Here is a 19,209-nt window from a genome sequence, read left to right on the forward strand (position 1 = left end):
AGTCCAATTGCCTTTTGGGAAAAAAAAAAAAAAAAGCATCTTTGGGGACTTTTCCAGATGGGCAACATTACCATCTGCCACTGCCCAGCCAGTATGCCCAATGGAGAGGGATGTGTTAGTGCAGGGGTAGGCAACCTTGGTTCTTTTATGAGTCGTGGACTTCAACTCCCAGAGTTCCTGAGCCAGCCATGCTGAGGGGAAAGGGAGAAGTTTCCAAGCTGAGCCATGCTGGCTCAGGAATTCTGGGAGTTGAAGCCCACAAGTCATAAAAGAGCCAAGGTTGCCTACCCCGGTGTTAGTTGAATCTCAGTGATCCCTGATTTGCAATGGAGACTCATTCATTGCACAGTGCCCATGTTTATTTGGGGGGGGGGGGAAGAGAGCCTGAAAAAGAAGAAAAACAAAAAAGAACACCCAATCTGACATGGATCTCGTCCTTCGGGCAGCTACACAAAACATGTTCCCTTCGGTTCAATTAGAAGACCACTAAGGTCCCTTCCAACTCTTGTTATTCTTTCTTGCGGGCCAAGTCAAGGAGAAAAGGGACATTCTCAGACCATCAATCTGTCCCATTTCAAGGATAGGGGCCTGAGCTGGCCTCCATGTTGACAGTTGCACTGAGCTGGCCTCCATGTTGACAGTTGCACGAAGTCAGTGTGGGGGGGGGGAACATTTTTTTCTTATATAGATCTGGGTGGCGCCCTGCCCTGCAGCTCTGGAGAAGTGGAATAAGGGAGGCTGGTGGGTGGTTTTGATGTGGGGCAGTCTCCTCTCCTCCTCCCTACCCCACAATTGAATAGACTTGCCCTCAAATGCAAGGAGCTTCACCTGGCTGATTTAACAATGCTCTGGGCTGGATTCTTGGTCTTGATCTTCCTGGCTGTGGCCCTCCTGAGGTGGCTTCAGGGAGGGCTGAGCTGGAGGAAGCAACCGTGGGAGCTTCCAGGCCCCCCATCTTGGCCCTTAGTGGGCAATCTCCACCACCTGTTGCATGCTGACCTGCCAGTCCACTTCCTCCAGTTAGTCCAGCATTATGGACCCATCTACCGCCTCCAGTGTGGGAAGAAAGGTACTTCTTTAATTTTTTTGGGGGGGAGAACTGTGTTTGGGGGTGTTGGGGGTAAACAGGGAGCCATTGGGGGGAAATTCAGCTAAAGCCTACCTATTCGTGGAATTTTTAGTCTTCCAAAAAATAGTGGCATCACTTTCCTGAGGCTGTTTTGTTTTCTTTTGCTGCTGCTTGGGCTTCCATGCTTGTTTCCCAAACTTTCTTGCTTCTTTTCCCAGTTGGATTTTTAAAAATCTGTGCAGCATGTTATTTTAGAACGGGGCTTTAAATTGGAAAGCAAGATGATTTCCAGATTAATTTCCCTTGCTGATGGCTTTTAGGCATTTTATAAAAAAGAGTTTTCCAGATTGGTGGAACTTTTTTTATTTATATTTTTGTATTAAATTTGTCTCGCTCTCCAAAGTGACTCTGGATGGCTTACAGCGTAATACAAATAGAAATATAAAAAGAATTATAAACACTTTAGCTCTGGATGGAGAAGGATCTGGATGACTTTGAGCTGTCCCCTAAAATCAGCTTTAGAAGTTATTGTTAGAGCGTAGAAGATAGAAGTTAAAGATAAAAGTTATCTTTAGAAGAGAAGATAGGGAAAACACGCTGACAAATTTTTAGGGTGTATGAAAGCAAACTAGGGGGTGTAAGAAATAAAAATGTATTAGACATTGTTTAATGAAATATAATCTTAATAATCCTAGCTAAAATTTAAGGAGTGAGTTTAACAATGATAAAATGGAGTAACCTAAACTTTTAAAAATAGGAGCTTTGACACACGCAAGATAGTTGCTGTGATATTAGGCAGAAAAATAGATCATTGGAAACCAGACATAACTGCAAGCAGAGGAAACACAAAAATAAAGATAGAGCTTATGCCAGCTAAAGGTCATGGTTAACAGGTACAGCAAATGCAAAAGGGGAGGGGACGAACAAAAATTTATTCTGTTTAGGCGCCTAAAATTAGCTGATCGAGATTAGCAGTAAGGTGACCAACTTTTTTACAATGAAAAGGAGGACACAAATAAATTGAAGAAAAAAAATATCGTAAATAAAAGAAACATTTTATTCATTGCAACAATAATACAGACAACTTGCATGTGCAAAGTTTGCCAGCCTGAGTGTTTGGGCGCACTCAGCAGCAATTCCTATTGGCTTTCGAAAGCCAACAGGGGGAATAGCACAGCTCATGCAAAAGTTGAAAATAAAACCCATCAAAAAAAGGTGCCGGAACGCCGTTCTGAGCGTTCTATGAGGGGAAAAAAAAGCCCTGCAGATTAGTCTTCAAATATGGAAAAGGAGGACATGAAGGAAGACACTTTTTGAGGGAGGACAGAACTCACAAAAGGAGGACTGTCCTCCCTAAAGGAGGACAGTTGGTCACCTTAATTAGCAGGTGGGCTTGAGTGCGATAGTGGGGGTGAAAAGATATAAATATGTGCTTTTAAAACTTATAGAAGTGACTTGATCTCCTGCGAGAGCTTAAGACCACCAGCTTTTGCAAAAGTTATAATCTCAATAAAACTCTACTCCTGGAATCCCAAGTGAGTTTGTTTGTCTTTGGAAACCTGAGCCATGTTCCAAACAGGGGGAAAATTGTGGGAAAGCAGATTTCACCTAAACATGGAGAAGACACTTCCTAAAAATGTAAGAATGACTAACTAGTTCCTTTACTGGAGCTATTTAGAGCAGGGGTCCCCAACTTTCTGTCCATGGCATGCCGGAAACCGGGCTGCATAAAACCACTGAAGCCCCATCTGTGGGATGCAGGCAGCATGCGAAATTATGCACTCTCTGGTCAGCAGAAAAACCTCTGTCCATGGAACTGGACCCTGGTGCCCAAAAGGTTGGGGGCGGCTGGTTTAGAAACTGCAGAGTCCATGTCCTGAGCTGGCTTGTTTTATTGTGCAATAGCTCTTAACTCGATGGGAGCAGGAAGGCTTCTTTGATGCTGTGTTTTCAGCCAAAAGCAGTACTTTTGATTAAAGTTACTAGTTCTTTAAAGTAATGAAGCAAATTCTCCATGAGCAATGTGGATTCTGTACATAGAGTTGAATTTTAATAACTTGCAAATTCACTGTCCTTCCTTCCTTCCTTCCTTCCTTCCTTCCTTCCTTCCTTCCTTCCTTCCTTCCTTTCTTTCTTTCTTTCTTTCTTTCTTTCTTTCTTTTCTAATTGATGTTTGGGGGTTTTGAGGACTAGCTTTGAAAAGATACTGTTTTTTTAAACTGCTTTTTCTTCTTTTTCTGTCTTTCCCTTGCTGAGTTGTGGTTGTGCTGAACAGCTCTGAATTAATTCGGGAGGCTTTGATGCGAAAATGGTCTGACTTCGCTGGACGGCCTGAAAGTTTTCTGGGTAATGATTCCCCGGATTGTTTGTAATTCTGGTAATGAACTTAGATCAAATCATGGCTTGAGAGCCATTTTGTTAGCCAACTTCAGTGAGAGAAAGGACTACGCATTGCGCAGAAATAGGATTTGTTTGATTGTGGAAGAAACTTGCACTTTGCTGGGTTCATCTAAGCCAGTGGTTCTCAACCTTTTTAATGCCGTGACCCCCAACCGGTCGTAAGTTGAGGATTACCCAACTGGTCGTAAGTTGAGGACTTTCCCTGCCCTGGAGAGCCGCACATGCGTGGTGCCGCCCCCTGCGCCGGCCGAGGCATAGCTGGCAAGCGGCAGTGACAGAGCAGGCCGACCACCGGCAGGGCCACCAGCTGGCCCAGCCCAAGGGAGGTAAGGCACCCGCTGGGCCCCACGCGTGCCAGCAACCCTCCCTGCACCCGCCGGCCTCCCACCTCCCACCCCTGGCCCTCTTTTACTTACATTTTTAGTAGTTGCTCAGCAGGGAGAGGTGAAACTTCCAGACAGCTCGCCTTCGCTGCAGGCAACTTGCAGCACCGTTTGCAGAATGGGACTTTTGGCGGGCTCAGCAGGGCAGAGGCAGCCTGGACATTTCCTATTGGCTTTTGAAAGCCAATAGAATTAGACTCTATTCAAGAGAGTCTATTCTATTGTCTTTCAAAAGCCAATAGAATAAAAGGGAGTAGCACAGCTAAGGAAAAGGGGGAAAAAATGGCGGACTGCGTTGTTTGGCGACCCCCGTGAAATGATCATTCGACCCCAAATGGGGTCCCGACCCACAGGTTGAGAACCGGTGATCTAAGCCAGGGGTAGGCAACCTTGGTTCTTTGATGACTCGTGGACTTCAACTCCTAGAATTCCTGAGCCAGCATAGCAGAGCTTGGAAACCTCTCCCTTTCCCCTCAGCATGGCTGGCTCAGGAATTCTGGGAGTTGAAGTCCACAAGTCATAAAAGAGCCAAGGTTGCCTACCCCGATCTAAGCCATAAACTATGCTTACAAACCACCATGGATGGATTCCCACCACATAGGTTGTCCTCCACTTACAGCAGTAATTGAGGCCCGAATTATGGTCGCATGTCACGGCAGTCATTAAATGGCTCATCATGTGACCCTGTCCAATTTTACCACTTTGTTTTTAACAGTTGTTAAGTCAACCCTTTTTCTTCAATAGGTGTTTTTTTTTTTGCTGGAAACTGGAAGTAAATACCAGAAGCTGGCAAAAAATATAAATAAATCGTAGTCTTGTAACCATAGGATGCTATAAATAGCCATAAATGCCAGTTTGGTTTAGTGGTTAAGGTACCAAGCTAGAAAGCAGGGGATGGTGAGTTTGAGTCCTGCCTCAGCCATGAAAGCCAGCTGGGCAATGTGGGCCAGGCATGCTATTTCAACACAACCCACCTCACAGGGCTATTGTTGCAGAGAAAAAGGAGGAGGAAGGTGTATCGGATATGTTCGCTGCTTGAGTTATTTATGAAAAAATAAAATAAAAGTGAGATACAAATAAATAAGAGTCCTTCGGGAGTGGGGCGGCTTATAAATTTTAAAAATAAAATAAAAATAAAATAAAATAAATAATAATAAATAAATAAATGTAAGCCGGTTGTTGAAACTCCAGAACCAGGTTATAAATAGCTTTGGGGAGGTAACTGAACTAAGCAATCGGTTGTTAAGTGAGGACTACCTGTACAGGTCAGAAACACCCAGCTTCCCAGCTCCAACCGTGGGGGAAGTTTGAAAGTTTTCCAAAAGCCTGACAAAGGTTAACAAGATTGGAACATCCAATCTTGTAAGACTGAAACATCCAATCTGGTAGAAAGGAAAAGGTAAAGATTTCCCCTATCCAGTCATGTCCAACTTTACAGGGCACTGCTCTTCTCCATTTCTTAGCCAAGCACATTTTGGTGCTCATGTGACCAGCATGACTATATGCCAAGGCACACAGAATGCTGTTACCTTCCCACTAAAGTGGTACCTATTTATGTACTCGCATCTGCATGCTTTTGAACTGTTCACTTGATAAGAGCTGGGGCAAGTAACAGGAACTCACGCAGTCATATAATACTTGGTCTCGAACTGCCCGTGGTCATGGTTCCGATAGATGAGACCAGTAGAAATAAGAACTCTGAGGCAATTGCTTTCCTCAAAGAATAATTTTAATGGCTACATAATATCAGCACAAACAAGACTGGAAGTCCCCTCCCTCAAAAGGTTACAAAGTAAAAGTTAAACTTCCCACCCACTATATGTGTCATAAATCACAATCTCCAATTAACACCTTTGGTGGGCTCTCTAACGGTAGTTCTAGCCTGCCAAATTATCAAGCAATTTGACCTTGGTTCCCACAAGAAAGTTATTGTTATGACTGAACTAGAAGAATGCCCCTTCCCTTCCCTCCCTGTAGCTGTGGAAAGCTGAAAAACAAAGAAAAATGGCTGTAGCCAGAGTAGTTTTGTACGTTTGACACCAAACTTTGGCAAGCCCAGTGTCTTAACTACTAGGCCACCACACCTCCACCCCATCCAGTCTTGGGAAGAGCATGCTATTCTTACCCCGTCGCTTGAGTGTACCCAATCAATATCAGCAGAACAGGATTTTTCCAAGCTTTGGGCATGTTTCCTTCTGTAGGCAGAGGGTAGATTTTTGCCATTTCTCTACATCCTTTTCCTTGAGGGCTAGTTCTAACCTCTTCTTCCTACCTCTCTTCTCCAGCCCACTTGATTTTCAAGGGAGGCAAAGACCTCTCGCTGGGGAATTACACATCAACGTGGCGCTTACAACGCAAACTCGCCCACATGGCCTTCCAGCGCAGCCTGCGAGGAGACATGGAGAAGATTGTGCAGGACCAGGCTCGACACCTCTCCAAGGTGACCTTGAAAAGGAGGGGAAGTCCAGGCATCTGGACTGAAAGTTGCTGAAGCTGAAGATGCTGATGTAGAATCTACTTTTTAATTTTTTAAAAAATGGGGAAAGGGGGTAAAAAACCCCCAATCATTCTCATTTTTTGCATGTAATGTACATGTAGTGGCCATACATCCTTTATTATGCAGCTCCATTTGCATGAGCAGCGTGCATGCGTGCATGCTGCTCGCTTAAATGGAGCGCATGCACATGTGCTCACCCTCTGCTTCCACAAGTGAGGCTGTGTGTGTGTGTGTGCGTGCCGCTCGCCAGCCATATCCATAGCCCGGTTGCAAATCCCTAATGGCCCTTTAGTGGGCTGTGGCCCACAGGTTGGGGGACCACTGATCTAAGGCATATGTCATGGTTCCGACAGATAAAACTCTTCAAAGAACTTTGAGGCATTGTTTACCTTAAAGAATCTTTATTTGAGTAGCAACACATTGGAATGTACATAGTTGAAGCCAAAATCTGACTTCCCCTCCCCTAAACACATAATATCAAAGCACAATTCCCTCCTCTAACTAACAGTCATAAATCACATTCTCCAATTAGTTTGAAATGCTGGCTTTCCCTCCAGTTCTTCAACCCACCATTTCTTATCATCTCTTATTACAAACAGCCTTGGTTCTCACCATTATACAGTATTGTTTTGTCTAACTAATCTCCCATGCACATTCTTCCTCCCCCCCCCCAGTATCATCTAATTCTAACTCTAAGAGTAAAACATAAAGTAAAGGAAAATGGCTGCATCTCCATATGTTATCAAAGTGAAAACATCCGATGTTAGCAGCATTGACAGCATATTTTTCTCTTGTGACTTCTTAACAGGTTTTCCACAGTTACAGTGGACAACCTGTGGATGTGGCACATGACTTTTCTCTGCATACTGCTGCGGTCATCTTTACCCTGATATTTGGGGCAGTGGTGAGTCTTCCAACCTGCTATGTAATTGCTCTGCTTTCTAATTGTCTTCTCCAAGCTACCTCTTGTCTTTTTGTCTATTGTAGGACATTTCCACCATCGAAAGGATGCATAGCTGCATGATCGAACTGGTTAAAAATTGGAGCGCTGCTTCTGTCCAAATTCTTGATTTTCTTCCCATCTTCAGGGTGAGACCTGCTTAGAGGGCGGGTTTTTTTTTTTTTTTTTTGGTGCCTTCAGGTTAGTCTCGACTCCTGGCAATTGCTCTGGACCAGCCCAAGTAGTTTTCTTGGCAAGATACTTTGGGAAGTGGCATGCCATTGCCTTCTTCCTAGGGCTGAGAGAAAGGGACTGGCCCAAGGTCACCCAACTGTGCCTAAGGCAGGACTAGAACACAGGGTCTGCTAGTTTCTAGCCTAATGCCTTAACCTCTACACCTAACTGCTTCTTAGGCATTGCACTGTACACTACTTTGACCAGCTCTGCAACACAGGTCCAGGTTCTCACGCTTTAGGATAATCCAGTTTCATCTCAATGAAGGAGTTATCTTTTGAAAAACAAAAACAAAACAGATTACTTGGAAAAGGGGCTGCCAAACACCTACTGATTTTTTGCCTCCATAGGTGTTCTCAATCTATAATGTAGTATATACAAATAGTCCTTGACTTACAACCATTCTGTCATGGTTCTGACAGATGAAATTTTTCAAGGAACTTTGAGGCATTGTTTACCTTAAAGCAGTGGTGGCAAACCTATGGCACGGGTGCCACAGGCGGCACTCAGAGCCCTCTCTGTTGGCATGCGCGCCGCCACTCCCGCCAGCAACAAGTCCATCAGGCCACCACCGCCGCCCAGAGCAGGAGTCGTGCCCAGCACAAAGGAGGCGAAGCGGACAACTAGCAAGCTCGAATAGAGGTGGTAGAGCAGAGGTCACGGACCATTGTCGATTGGTGGACTGGAAGAAAAGGGAGGGGGAAGCATTTTACACGCGTGCATGCACGCACAGGGCCACGAGCATGCACACATTGCAAATGGGCTGGGGCTAGTGCCTGCACGATCCTCACTAGCCCTGCCCCGTTTTTGCATGGTGCAGCAGCAGCTGTTTTTGCGCCTTGCAGCATGGTGGCCCATTTTTGCGCCCCTGGTTTTTGCATGCCAGAGGTGGGACTCGGAGGCATCTCCCTGCCAGACAGATAGGAAGATCACAGTTTTTTTTTCATATTTGCAAGTAATAATCTTGGTCTAATCCTCTCCCTCTCCCCCCTTCACCTCTCCCCCTCCTCTCCCCTCTCCCCTCTCCTCTCTCCTCTCCTCCTTTCCTCTCTCTGCCCTCCCTCCCCTCTCCTCCCCTCTCTTCCTCTCCCTCCCCTTCTCTCTCCTCCTCCTCTCCTCCCTTCCTCTCCCTCCCCTTCCCTCTCCTCTCCTCTCCCTCCCATTCCCTCTCCTCTCTCCTCTCCTCTCCTCTCTTCCCTCTTTTACTTCTTTTGAGTGTCGAGGGAGATATAATATTCCCAAAATGTGAAAGGGTAATGGTCAATTTATCCAACACACCCAAAGAAGGGAAGGCAGGAAGAGGTATGAGAGTCCTGGATGTTTGTGCTGAAACCAACTTCATTCAGATTCCCTGCTGTGCCCTAGGTGTTCCCCAATCCTACTTTGCAGCATCTGCTTTCCTGTGTCAAAAACCGGGATGCCTTGATCCAGGACCAGATGAAGAAACACCAGGTGAGAATGTGGAGAATGGTTACGACATTTAGGCTCTACAGGTAACCCTCGACTTACGACCATTCATTTGGCAACTGTCCAAAGTAGCGATGGCATTTTAAAAAGTGACTTACAACCAGCCCTCATACTTATGACAGTTACAGGATTCCCACAGTCACACGACCGTGATTCAGGTGCTGTTGGCAACAGTCACACATTTACGGTGCTTGCAGCATCCGGCAGTCACGGGATTCCCCATTTGTGATCTTCCCAGATGGAAAGCAAAATCAATGGGGAAGCCAGCAGGAAGTCGCAAGTTGCAGTCACATAACATCTCACTTAACAACAGTTGTGATTCGTTTAATGAACGTGGCAGGAAAGGTTGCAAAATTGTGTGCGGTCACTTAACGACTGCCCTGGGTCATGACAAATCTTCTTGTCCGTTTTGCGATTGTAAGTTTAGGACTACCTGTATAAGGTTACTGGGGTTTTTTAATGGAGACTCACAGAAAAGAGGACGATACGAGAAGAAGGATTGACTAATTTAAGAGCAGGAACGAGGAGAGGATCTTCCAGCTCTACCACCATGCTCAAATGGGCCAGTGTTTATCACAGGGGTGGGAAGCCATATCTCGTCAAAAGCTATGGGAGAGGAATTCCTATCAACGGGGCCAACGACAAGGAATTATTGGGACTGGGCCCTGAGCAGTTGATTGTTTACTGATGGGATGAATAGATGGATGAAATCAGCTTGTCTTGCTGCACGCCCTCCTCTCTTTCTTAGGAGTCGAGTAGCCCTTCAGAAGTCCAGGATATGTTGGATGACATGTTGCACTTTCTACGTGACCACAGCCCTGAAAAATGGGGGGAGACCGGTCTCTTATTGGATCACGTCCACATGGCCATTGTTGACCTGCTTATTGGAGGCACGGAGACCACAGCAACCCTGCTCATCTGGGCTATTGCCTTCCTGGTACATCGTCCTGAGGTAGGACGAACGGTTTGCTGGTACGGGGAAGGCTGGTCCTCTAAATCAACCCAGGTTCCCTCTTTTGGGGCTACATTTTAGCTTTCAGTTGAAGATCTAAAAGCACAGTGGCACAGCGATTAGAATGCAGTATTGCAGGCTGTCTCTGCTCACTGTCAGGAGTTCGATCCTGACCGGCTCAAGGCGATTCAGCCTTCCATCCATCAGTAAAATGAGGACTTAGATTGCTGGGGGCAATAGGCTGACTCTGTAAACTACTTAGAGAGGGCTGTAAAAGTACTGTGAAGCAGTACATAAGTCTTATTGCTATTGTCAACGCTGCAAATATTGTATATTCTTGCTTTTGACAATATGCAGAATTGTCTGGTAAATATGGGGTTAATAAAGAGCAGAAGGGGTGTTGGGGGTAAAGCCCGGGAAAGAAAGAGGAAGGAAACATTTGACCTTCACACTAATTGGATAGTGTGAGATATGATGGCTAATTTAGGGAGGGAACATGCTGATAATTTAACTGCTCAGAGGAAGAGAACTTAGACCCTAGCATCCCTCCGTTGTGCCTGTGCCAACATTTTGTAACAATAAAAGACTTTTAGGAAAATCAATGCCTGGAAGTTCTTTGGAATGTTTCATTAGCCGGAACCACAACAGCTATCTCCTCCTGTTTCTAATCTCTCTTTCTTTCTCCATGCAAGACCAAAATCGTGTGCCTTGACTGGGGAAGCTGTGGCCTTCCAGTTGTTGGGCTACATATCTCATTATTCCTCATCACTTGCCCGATAGTGGGGTAATTGAAGTTGGAGTCCTAGAAAAACAAAAAAAAGGGCCACAGCTTGCCTGTACCTGAAAGGCAAACTTTGTTGAAGGTACAGGTAGTCCTCACTTAAAGATCAAAATTGGGATCAGCAGATCTGTCACTAAGCAATGAAATCATTAAGTGAGACATCATGTGACTGCCTCACTTAGCAATGGCAGTTCTGAAAGCCTTGGTTGTGGTCATTAATCAAATCTCACTTGATCATTAGGGGAGGACCCACCCAGATCTATGCCAGTCCTGGCTTGGTCCCTCCCAGCCCTGGCCTCACTTCTTCCAAGGCAAAGGACTGCCTTCCCTTCAACTTCCCCATCCACCTTTTCCCTCCCATCTCTGCTCTTTCGGCTGGCCTGCACAGTGATACTCCTTGGTGGTGGCAACGCTAGGTGTCAAGTCTTCCCAGATAGACTAGACAGGAAAAATGACCAGATGAGCTATTTCTACTTACTTTATTTTAACAGAATCTCGCAAGTTTGAAATACAAATCTCCCACTATTTCCTTTACACCCTGAGAAGTTAAGGATGAACCCTTCTGAGCCACTTTCGTACCCTTTATTGTGATGACCCAGGGCACAGCACAGAGGCAATGCAGTCAGCTGGCAATTCAAACCGCCCTTTAATTACTCCAAATTTTCCCAAATGCTACCACGTTTCTGACAAGCCTCCAAAAAAGGGAACACACACACACACCTCTGGCTGCAAGTAGTTTCACATGCAGTCTGATTAGGAGAGGCATTTACTCAAGGCCACGGAGATAAGAAAGAATGACACATACATCACAAACCTAACAAGTCTGTGTGAATACACACTTGCCTGAAGTTTCAAAAGGGAAGCCAAAATACAGTCTGAGATTTATAAACATCCAAGCAATGTGGTCAGCAGTCCAAGGGTCAGAGTTTCCGGTTTCCAAGCAGAAGTCACAGAACAAGAGATCAGCAACAACACACACAAAACTCCAAGGAATCAGCGTTTGTTCCCGACAAAAGCCTCTCCCCACAGCATCCCCTTAAATTTCATTCTCCAGGTGTGCCTTAAGGAGAGGGGCAGGACGCTTTCCTCCCGAGTAATTGAGCCTGCCTGCATTGTTCCCTCCTTCTCTCCACTCTCCGTGTTCTAGGATCAGGTGGGGTTGGCCCTTGTTCATCGCCTGAACTCTGTCTCTCCCTTTCATCCTGTCCCAGTGCTGAAGGGCCCTGGCCTGCCTCTGCCTGCTCTTCCTCACATTCCTCTGAAGCCACAGACACCTCTCCCTCGACCTCCATAGGGTCCCGTTCCAGCTCATTTTCCTCCACAGATTCAGGCTGCCACGGAGGCTTGACATTTTATGCAGACTATGCCCTCTTTTAGCTGACCATTCCCTAGGCAGTATTTCTTTGCCCTGGCTCTCAAGGTCTTCCTCAATCGTGGTCATAAGTCAAGGACTATCTCTCAGCAGCCCACTTCTATTTTGGCCTTGGTGCCACTTCCTACTAGGAGGGGGGGCACCATTTCAACTTCTGCTCCTCAAAGCCCCACCTGCCCTCAGTGGGCCTTTTCTGTCTTCTTCCCACTGCTGATAAGAAGTACCCAGATTGGCCTTTTTTTGTGACAGTTGCTGTTTTGGGAAGGCCTTTGGGAGTGTGTGTGTGTGCATGACCAACAATTATCTTGAGAAAGATCAGGTCAGATGTGCCTTGTCAGCAGTGGGAGGAAGAAGATAGCCATAGCTAAATCACTTAGAGTCACATACAGCCCCATAGTGTTTTACATCACTCTCTAGGACAGGGGTAGGCAACCTCGACTCTTTTATGACTTGTGGACTTCAACTCCCAGAATTCCTGAGCCAGCTATGCTGGGATTTGAAGTTTTGATTTGGATTTGAAGTCCACGAGTCATACAAGAGCCATGGTTGCCTATCCCTGCTAGGCGGTTTACAATGTCAGCATATTTGCCCCCAAACAGTCTGGATCCTCATTTTTACCAACCTCGGAAGGATGGAAGGCCGAGTCAACCTTGAACCCTGTCAAGATCGAACTCCAGGCTGAGGGCAGAGTTAGCCTGCAATGCTCAACGTTAACCACTCTACCACCAGATGGTGATGGTCCGATGGAGAGGCAGGGGTGGTGAGCACAAGGTGGCAAGGAGGTGGGTGATGGAGGGCAGGTGGCCAAAAGGGCATAATTGGATGATGAGATGAGCCAGTTGGAGGGAGGGGGCAGCTGAAGCACCCACTGCTCTTGTAAATGTGGATGAGCTGCCCAGCCCCTGAACTCTGATCCTGTGACCACGGGGGGGGGGGGCGTTGCAAAGGTTGTAACTTCAGCACTGTCATCGCTCTTCTTTCTTCCTCTCCTGTTCCTTCTTCTTTGTCTGCCACTCCAGATTCAGGAGCAGATCCACCAAGAGCTAACCACTGTCATTGGATCCCACCGTGATCCGACCTATAGCGATCAGGAGCAGCTGCCTTACCTCCAAGCCACCATCTGGGAGACCATGCGCCTGCGCCCATCAGCACCCCTGGCTCTGCCCCACATGACCATCCGTAACACCAGGTAGCAGGGTTCAAGAAGCCCCACCCCAAACTCTCTGCTTCAGAAAGGGGATCCCTGTTCCCCTCCCCCTGCCTTCTGGCCTCTCCATGACCCTGCTTGGCAACAAACAGTCAAAGGCAGGGATAGGCCACCTTGGCTCTTTTATGACTGGTGGACTTCAACTCCCAGAATTCCTGAGCCAGCCATGCTGAGCGGAAAGGGAGAGGTTTCCATGCTGAGCCATTGTGGCTCAGGAATTCTGGGAGTTGAAGTCCACAAGTTATAAAAGAGCCAAGGTTGCCTACCCCTGGTCAAAGGCATCAGACTTGTGGCATCAAGTTCTCTTTTGGCTTAAAAACCCTGAATGCCCTTAGCCGGAATGTGGAAAAAGACACAAAGTGTGGACGAAGCAGGTCTTAGCGCAGCTCAGAGACTTCCAAAAAACCATTGTTATCTAGTTACAGGTAGTTCTCGGTTTACAACCATTCTTTTAGGAACCATTTGAAGTTACAGCAGTACAGAAAAAAAACAGCGCTGAAAAAACAGGACTTATGATTGGTACTTGCAACTGTTGCTGAATTTGGATCCTGTGACCTGGGATGCTATAACGGTTGTAAGTGTGAGTACTGGTCATGATGATGATGATGGTGAGGGTGAGGGTGACGTGGTGATGCTGGTGATGGTGATGACATTTGTGGTGATGATGGTGGTGGCGATGATAATGATAGTGAGGGTAAGGGTGATGATGGTGATGATGATATATATTCAGTCAGGCCTGACTCTTGGCGATTCTATGGGCCAGGTTTCTCCACATCTTCCAATCTTGCACTACTTCTCTGAGTTTTTCTATGCTCTGGCTGGTGTCAGCTTTGATGGTGTCCAGCCACTGTGTTCTTTGAGTCTATGACAATTTGCCGCTGCCAACTCGCCGCAGCTAACATGCTGTGGCCAACTCGCTGTGGGACAAGAGTTACACTAGTACCAAAGAAATGTTGGAATAGAATCATTACAGAAGGGATGCAAAAGAGAATGAAATGTGAATGGCAAAAATTAAAGTAATTTTTTATTTATTAATAAATAGAATTGTTAAATTGTCCCACAGGAGTTGTCCCGTGGCAAGTTGGCCATGGTGAATTGTCCTGCGATGACAGTTGTGGTGAGTTATCCCATTCCCGTGTTCCTTGGTGGCCTTGTTTCCTTTTACCTCTTCCCAACATAATTGCTTTCTCTAATGAATTCCCCCATGTGACATAAGACAAGATAATCTTTATTGTCATTTCTTACTGTGGGCACACTGGCATACATTAAAAATGAAATTCTGTTGCTTGCTCTCACAAGTGTACACACACACAACACACATATAAACATGCTATATACAACATATGTATATACTACACCCTTACATGTAAATACCTATAAATATTAATCACTGTCCATCTTGAATCCATAGCAGAAGGTGGAAAGTAAGGAAGTGAGGAAAGTAAATGGGCAAAGTAACTTGAGACGCCATTTTGTGATTTGGTCTTCTAATGAAAAGTCTGGTGTTATGTGCTCCGGGACTTACTTGTTAGTCACCTTTTGTGATGACTCAGGGCCCCGAACGGAGGCAAAGAAATTAGCTGGTCAGAATAATTGTCTTTGTAAGCACTGCCAACGTTCACCCAACAGCCCCCACATATGCTGGCACAAGTTCAATAAAACAGTCAACGGAGTTAAACAGTTCTTTAAAGTAAAGCAGATAACAAACAAAGTATGATCTTTTCAACGCCCAGCTTGCCTGTAACCTGCAAACTGCAAAACTGAGGACAGCAAGGAGAACTCAGAAGGAAACAAACTTGATCCAAAATACAAAGAGTCCAGGTAAAAGAGCTCACATCACAAGAGTTCACGTTTGTTCCCGGCAAATGCCCCACCCCACAGCGTCTCCTTAAATACCTACTCCCTAGGTGTGCCTTGTGAAGTGGGGCGTGAAGCTCTCCTCCTGAGCAAGTGAGCCTGCCTCCGTTGTTCCCTCCTCCTCTCTGCTCTCCTTACTCTGGGATCAGGTGGGGAGGGGCCTTGCTCCTTGCCTGAGCTCTGCCTTCCCTGTTCCAAACTTGAAGGGCCCTGGCCTGTCTCAGACTGCTCCTCCCCACAGTCCTCCGAAGCCACAGACACCCCCTCTGGGCCTCAACAGGGAACTCCATGTCTTCCTCAGAGTCAGGCTCCAAGGGAGGCATGACACCTTTGTTATCTTTCAGTGCTGTTGTAACTTCAAATGGTTGCCAAATGAATGATCCATGGTTTTTTATTTTTTTTAGGGATTTTCCTCACCTGAGATCCTTTCACATGATGCGAGGAAAGGAGAGTCTTTAACAGTAGATTAGATAGAAATGAAGAGGGGAGATGGGGACACTTTCTTCTGATGTAGCTTGGGGAAGACGCTGGCGTTGGGAGGCAGGGAAGTTGCTCAGGACCATCTTGGAAAGCAGAACCACTTTAAGACTGACATGTCAGCAGCATTTGCACAAAGTAGTAAGGACAGACCTCTCCTTTAGAGGGCATGGAGATGATTAATAATTAGGTGACGAAATCGGCTAGGCCTCTCTGTGACACCCCATTGTTTGCCTTGTTTGTTTCCCGTGGTTTCTACTCAGGTGTGTGGTAACATTCTCAGTGAATTCATCTGCATCATGACTCCATCTGTGAGGTGTTATGAAACTGATAATTTTATTTTTTTTAAAAAAATAAGGTAGATTTTTTTTTAACCCACCTTTATTATTTTTAGAAATAACTCAAGGTGGTGAATGTATCTAATATTTTTTTCTCCTCCTACTTTCCCCACAGTGACAACCCTGTGGGCTGTGAGAGACTGATTGGCTCAAAATCACCCAGCCATCTTTCATGCCTCAGGCGGGGACTAGAACTCACCATCTCCTGGTGATTGGCCCAAAGTCATCCAGTCGACTTTCATGCATCAGGGAAGACTAGAACTCATAATCTACTGGTGACCGAGCTAGATTTGATACCTAAGGCGGGACTAGAACTCAACAGTCTTTCTAGCCTGGCGCCTTAACTGCTAGACCGGGGTAAGCAACCTTGGCTCTTTTATGACTCAAGGGCTACCTGTTCTGCATCAGTGTTTTGAAATTCATTTCAGAATCGATCCGTTACGATCTTATAGCAACCTAATTGCTAATCTCACTCCTGGGACTGATTAATCATTAAATAAATTACTAAAACGTTTTCCCCTAATTCAGGGGTAGGCAACCTTGGCTCTTTTATGACTCGTGGACTTCAACTCCCAGAATTCCTGAGCCAGCATGACTCAGGTTAGAAACCTCTCCCTTTCCCCTCAGCATGGCTGGCTCAGGAATTCTGGGAGTTGAAGTCCACGAGTCATAAAAGAGCCAAGGTTGCCTACCCCTGGCCTAGACCAAACAGGGTCTCTGATGATGTTGTTCTTGGATGCCCATAAGCCCCAGTCTCCAGGTAAGCAAGGAGATCAAACTGCATTGCTGAAGCCTTGTTGATATAATGTCTCCTTTTTTTTGTCTCCGTTTCCTGTCCTCTACCAAGTCTGTCTGGTTACTGCATCCCGAAGGGCACAACGGTCATTCCCAACCTCTATGGGGCCCATCATGATGAGACCAAGTGGCACCGTCCTCTGGAGTTTAGGCCAGGTACTCCTCTTTGCCATTGTTGAGAGAGAGAGAGAGAGAGAGCAACTGAGTTCCTACCTCACACTAAGTCACGATAAAGTTTGCTTAGTTTTGGCTTAGTGCAGTATTTCTCAACCTTTGCAATTTTAAGACGAGTGGACTTCAACTCCCAGAAGTCCACAGCCAGTATTATTGAAGACCACCTGTTTTAAAGTTGCTAAGGTTGAGAAACATGACTTAGGGGCTTTTTCACGACGCAACTGGACTTTCTTGTTTTTCTTTGAGGGCATTTCACTTGTCATCCAAGAAGCTTCTTCAGCTCTGACTTCCCCACCGTCCAGTCAGAGCTGAAGAAGCTTCTTGGATGAGAAGCGAAACGTCTTCAAAGAAAAACAAGAAAGTCCAGTTGCCTCGTGAAAAAGCACCTTTGGGATAACTGGCTGAGTGTGTTGCGTCAGCGCAGCTTATTGTGCACTAATCAATAAAGTATGCTTCAGAAAACCCTAGCTTAGCGCAACTATAAAGAAAGAGAGAATGCTTGGGGAAGAGATTTTGGATGTGCAAATGGTGAGAGACAGGTCAAAGAAAGAAAAGTTGGGTGTTACCCATCATACTAAGGATTTTATATTAATCTGTTGATTTCAGCTAAGCATTTTTGAATGGAATGTGTGGCTTATTTGTGCCATATTTATTTATTTATTTTGCCCCATCCAAGCCTCTAACCCAGTATTTTCCAGTTATAAAAACTTTTAAGATATGGGATTTCTTTCCTTCCTAGTTTTATTTAATTTTACATTATTTATTTGTTTATTCGTTCATTCATTCATTCATTTATTCATTTATTCTAGTTTAATAAAGAGAAGGACGAGGGGGGACATAATAGCAGTGTTCCTGTATCTCAGGGGCTGCCACAAAGAAGAGGGAGTCAAGCTATTTTCCAAAGTGCCTGAAGGCAGGACAAGAAGCAATGGGTGGAAACTAAGCAAGGAGAAAAAAAGCAACCTAGAACTAAGGAGAAACTTCCTGACAGTTAGAACAATTAACCAGTTGAACAACCTGCTTCCAGAAACAGTGAATGCTCCAACACTGGAAGTTTTCAAGAAGAGACTGGATAGCCATTTGTCTGAAATGCTATAGGGTTTCCTGCCTGAGCAGGGCGTTGGACTAGATGACCTCCAAGGTCCCTTCCAACTTTACTATTATTATTATTAATCCCTGCCTTATTATTTTTAGACATAACTAAAGGTAGCAAACACATTCACCATTCCTTCCTTCCTCCTCTAATTTTCCCCACCACAAGAACCCTGTAAAGTGGGGTTGGCCTTAGAGAGAAGGCTGAGCTTAAAGTTGGTTTTCATACCTAAAAGCTGGATTAGAACTTGCAATCTCCCTCTTTCCAGTCTGGTGCCCTCACAACGAGACCAAACTGGCTGTCCTTGTTAATCTGACTGGTCTCTTTTCTTCTATCCAGAGAGGTTCCTGGAGGGTGAAGCCTCTGTTGAGGCCCGACGGAATCTGGTGCCATTCAGCTGTGGGGCCCGGGTGTGCCTGGGGGAAGCCTTAGCCCGCATGGAGTTGTTCCTCTTCCTTGCTTACATCCTGCGAGATTTCCAACTCTCGCCCATGTCAGCCGGATGCCTTCCTGATCTCAAGGGATCTTTCCGATTTCTTATTCACTGCAAGCCCTTCCTGGTGCGGCTGGTGCCCCGGGTGAGGACCCCGAAGCCCGAAAAATGAGGCCTTTGCTGGGCAGGAAATAAAAACCATTCGCCTGCTTTTCTTAGTATGATCTTGCTAACACTCCCTGTCATGTTATGGAGCCCTGTTTCCCCCCACTGTGATGAGTTTGCAAATAACTAAAGTTCAAAAATCTGTGGGCATTCCTTTTTCCTTGGCAGGTTTGAACCGGTTCTTATCAGACATTACACAGTCCTCCTGGAGAACTCGCTTTGTTACTTCAAAGAACTACAAAGATTGATCAAAGAAATTCCTGGTTGCTGAAAACATTACTCAAAGAGCAGTGGTGGGATTCAAATATGTGAACAACCGGTTCTCTGTGTGGATGCCGCTTCTGGAAGTCCATTTTGGGCCTGGACAACAAAAAATTAGTTACCGGTTCTGCCGAAGTGGTACGAACTGGCTGAATCCCACCACTGCCAAAGAGTTACCCCTCGGCTACTGCCATCAAGATCCTTACTCCCCTTCCCTTAGTCCCCTTGGCAGCCCTCGACTTTCACTGATGTAACCAAGTTGTCAACACTGCTAACATCAGATGTTTTTGCTTTGACCACAGTTGGAGATGCAA

General features: G+C 45.8%; 1 protein-coding gene across 2 annotated transcripts; it reads left to right on the forward strand.

Moving 5' to 3' along the window:
- The first annotated feature begins 701 nt into the window (after positions 1-701).
- On the forward strand, positions 702-18,776 carry LOC120305101 (steroid 21-hydroxylase). 2 transcript variants are annotated; one of them, XR_005555923.1, is made up of 10 exons: positions 702-1,069; positions 3,326-3,415; positions 6,138-6,292; positions 7,158-7,253; positions 7,337-7,438; positions 8,889-8,975; positions 9,739-9,942; positions 13,115-13,284; positions 16,090-16,331; positions 16,822-16,925. XR_005555923.1 is itself a non-coding variant. In XM_039336500.1 (10 exons), the coding sequence occupies exons 1-10, from the start codon at positions 844-846 to the stop codon at positions 18,639-18,641; spliced, it is 1,500 nt and encodes a 499-aa protein (XP_039192434.1). In that variant the 5' UTR covers positions 702-843; the 3' UTR covers positions 18,642-18,776. The 2 variants fall into 2 exon arrangements, 1 of the variants encoding a protein (XP_039192434.1); XM_039336500.1 differs by lacking the exon at positions 16,090-16,331 and adding an exon at positions 18,376-18,776.
- The last annotated feature ends 433 nt before the right edge of the window (positions 18,777-19,209 follow it).

Source organism: Crotalus tigris, unplaced genomic scaffold, assembly GCF_016545835.1.
Source record: "Crotalus tigris isolate CLP2741 ecotype Arizona unplaced genomic scaffold, ASM1654583v1 scf7180000017666.379230911805:20528666, whole genome shotgun sequence".
Classification (NCBI taxonomy): Eukaryota; Metazoa; Chordata; class Lepidosauria; order Squamata; family Viperidae; genus Crotalus; species Crotalus tigris.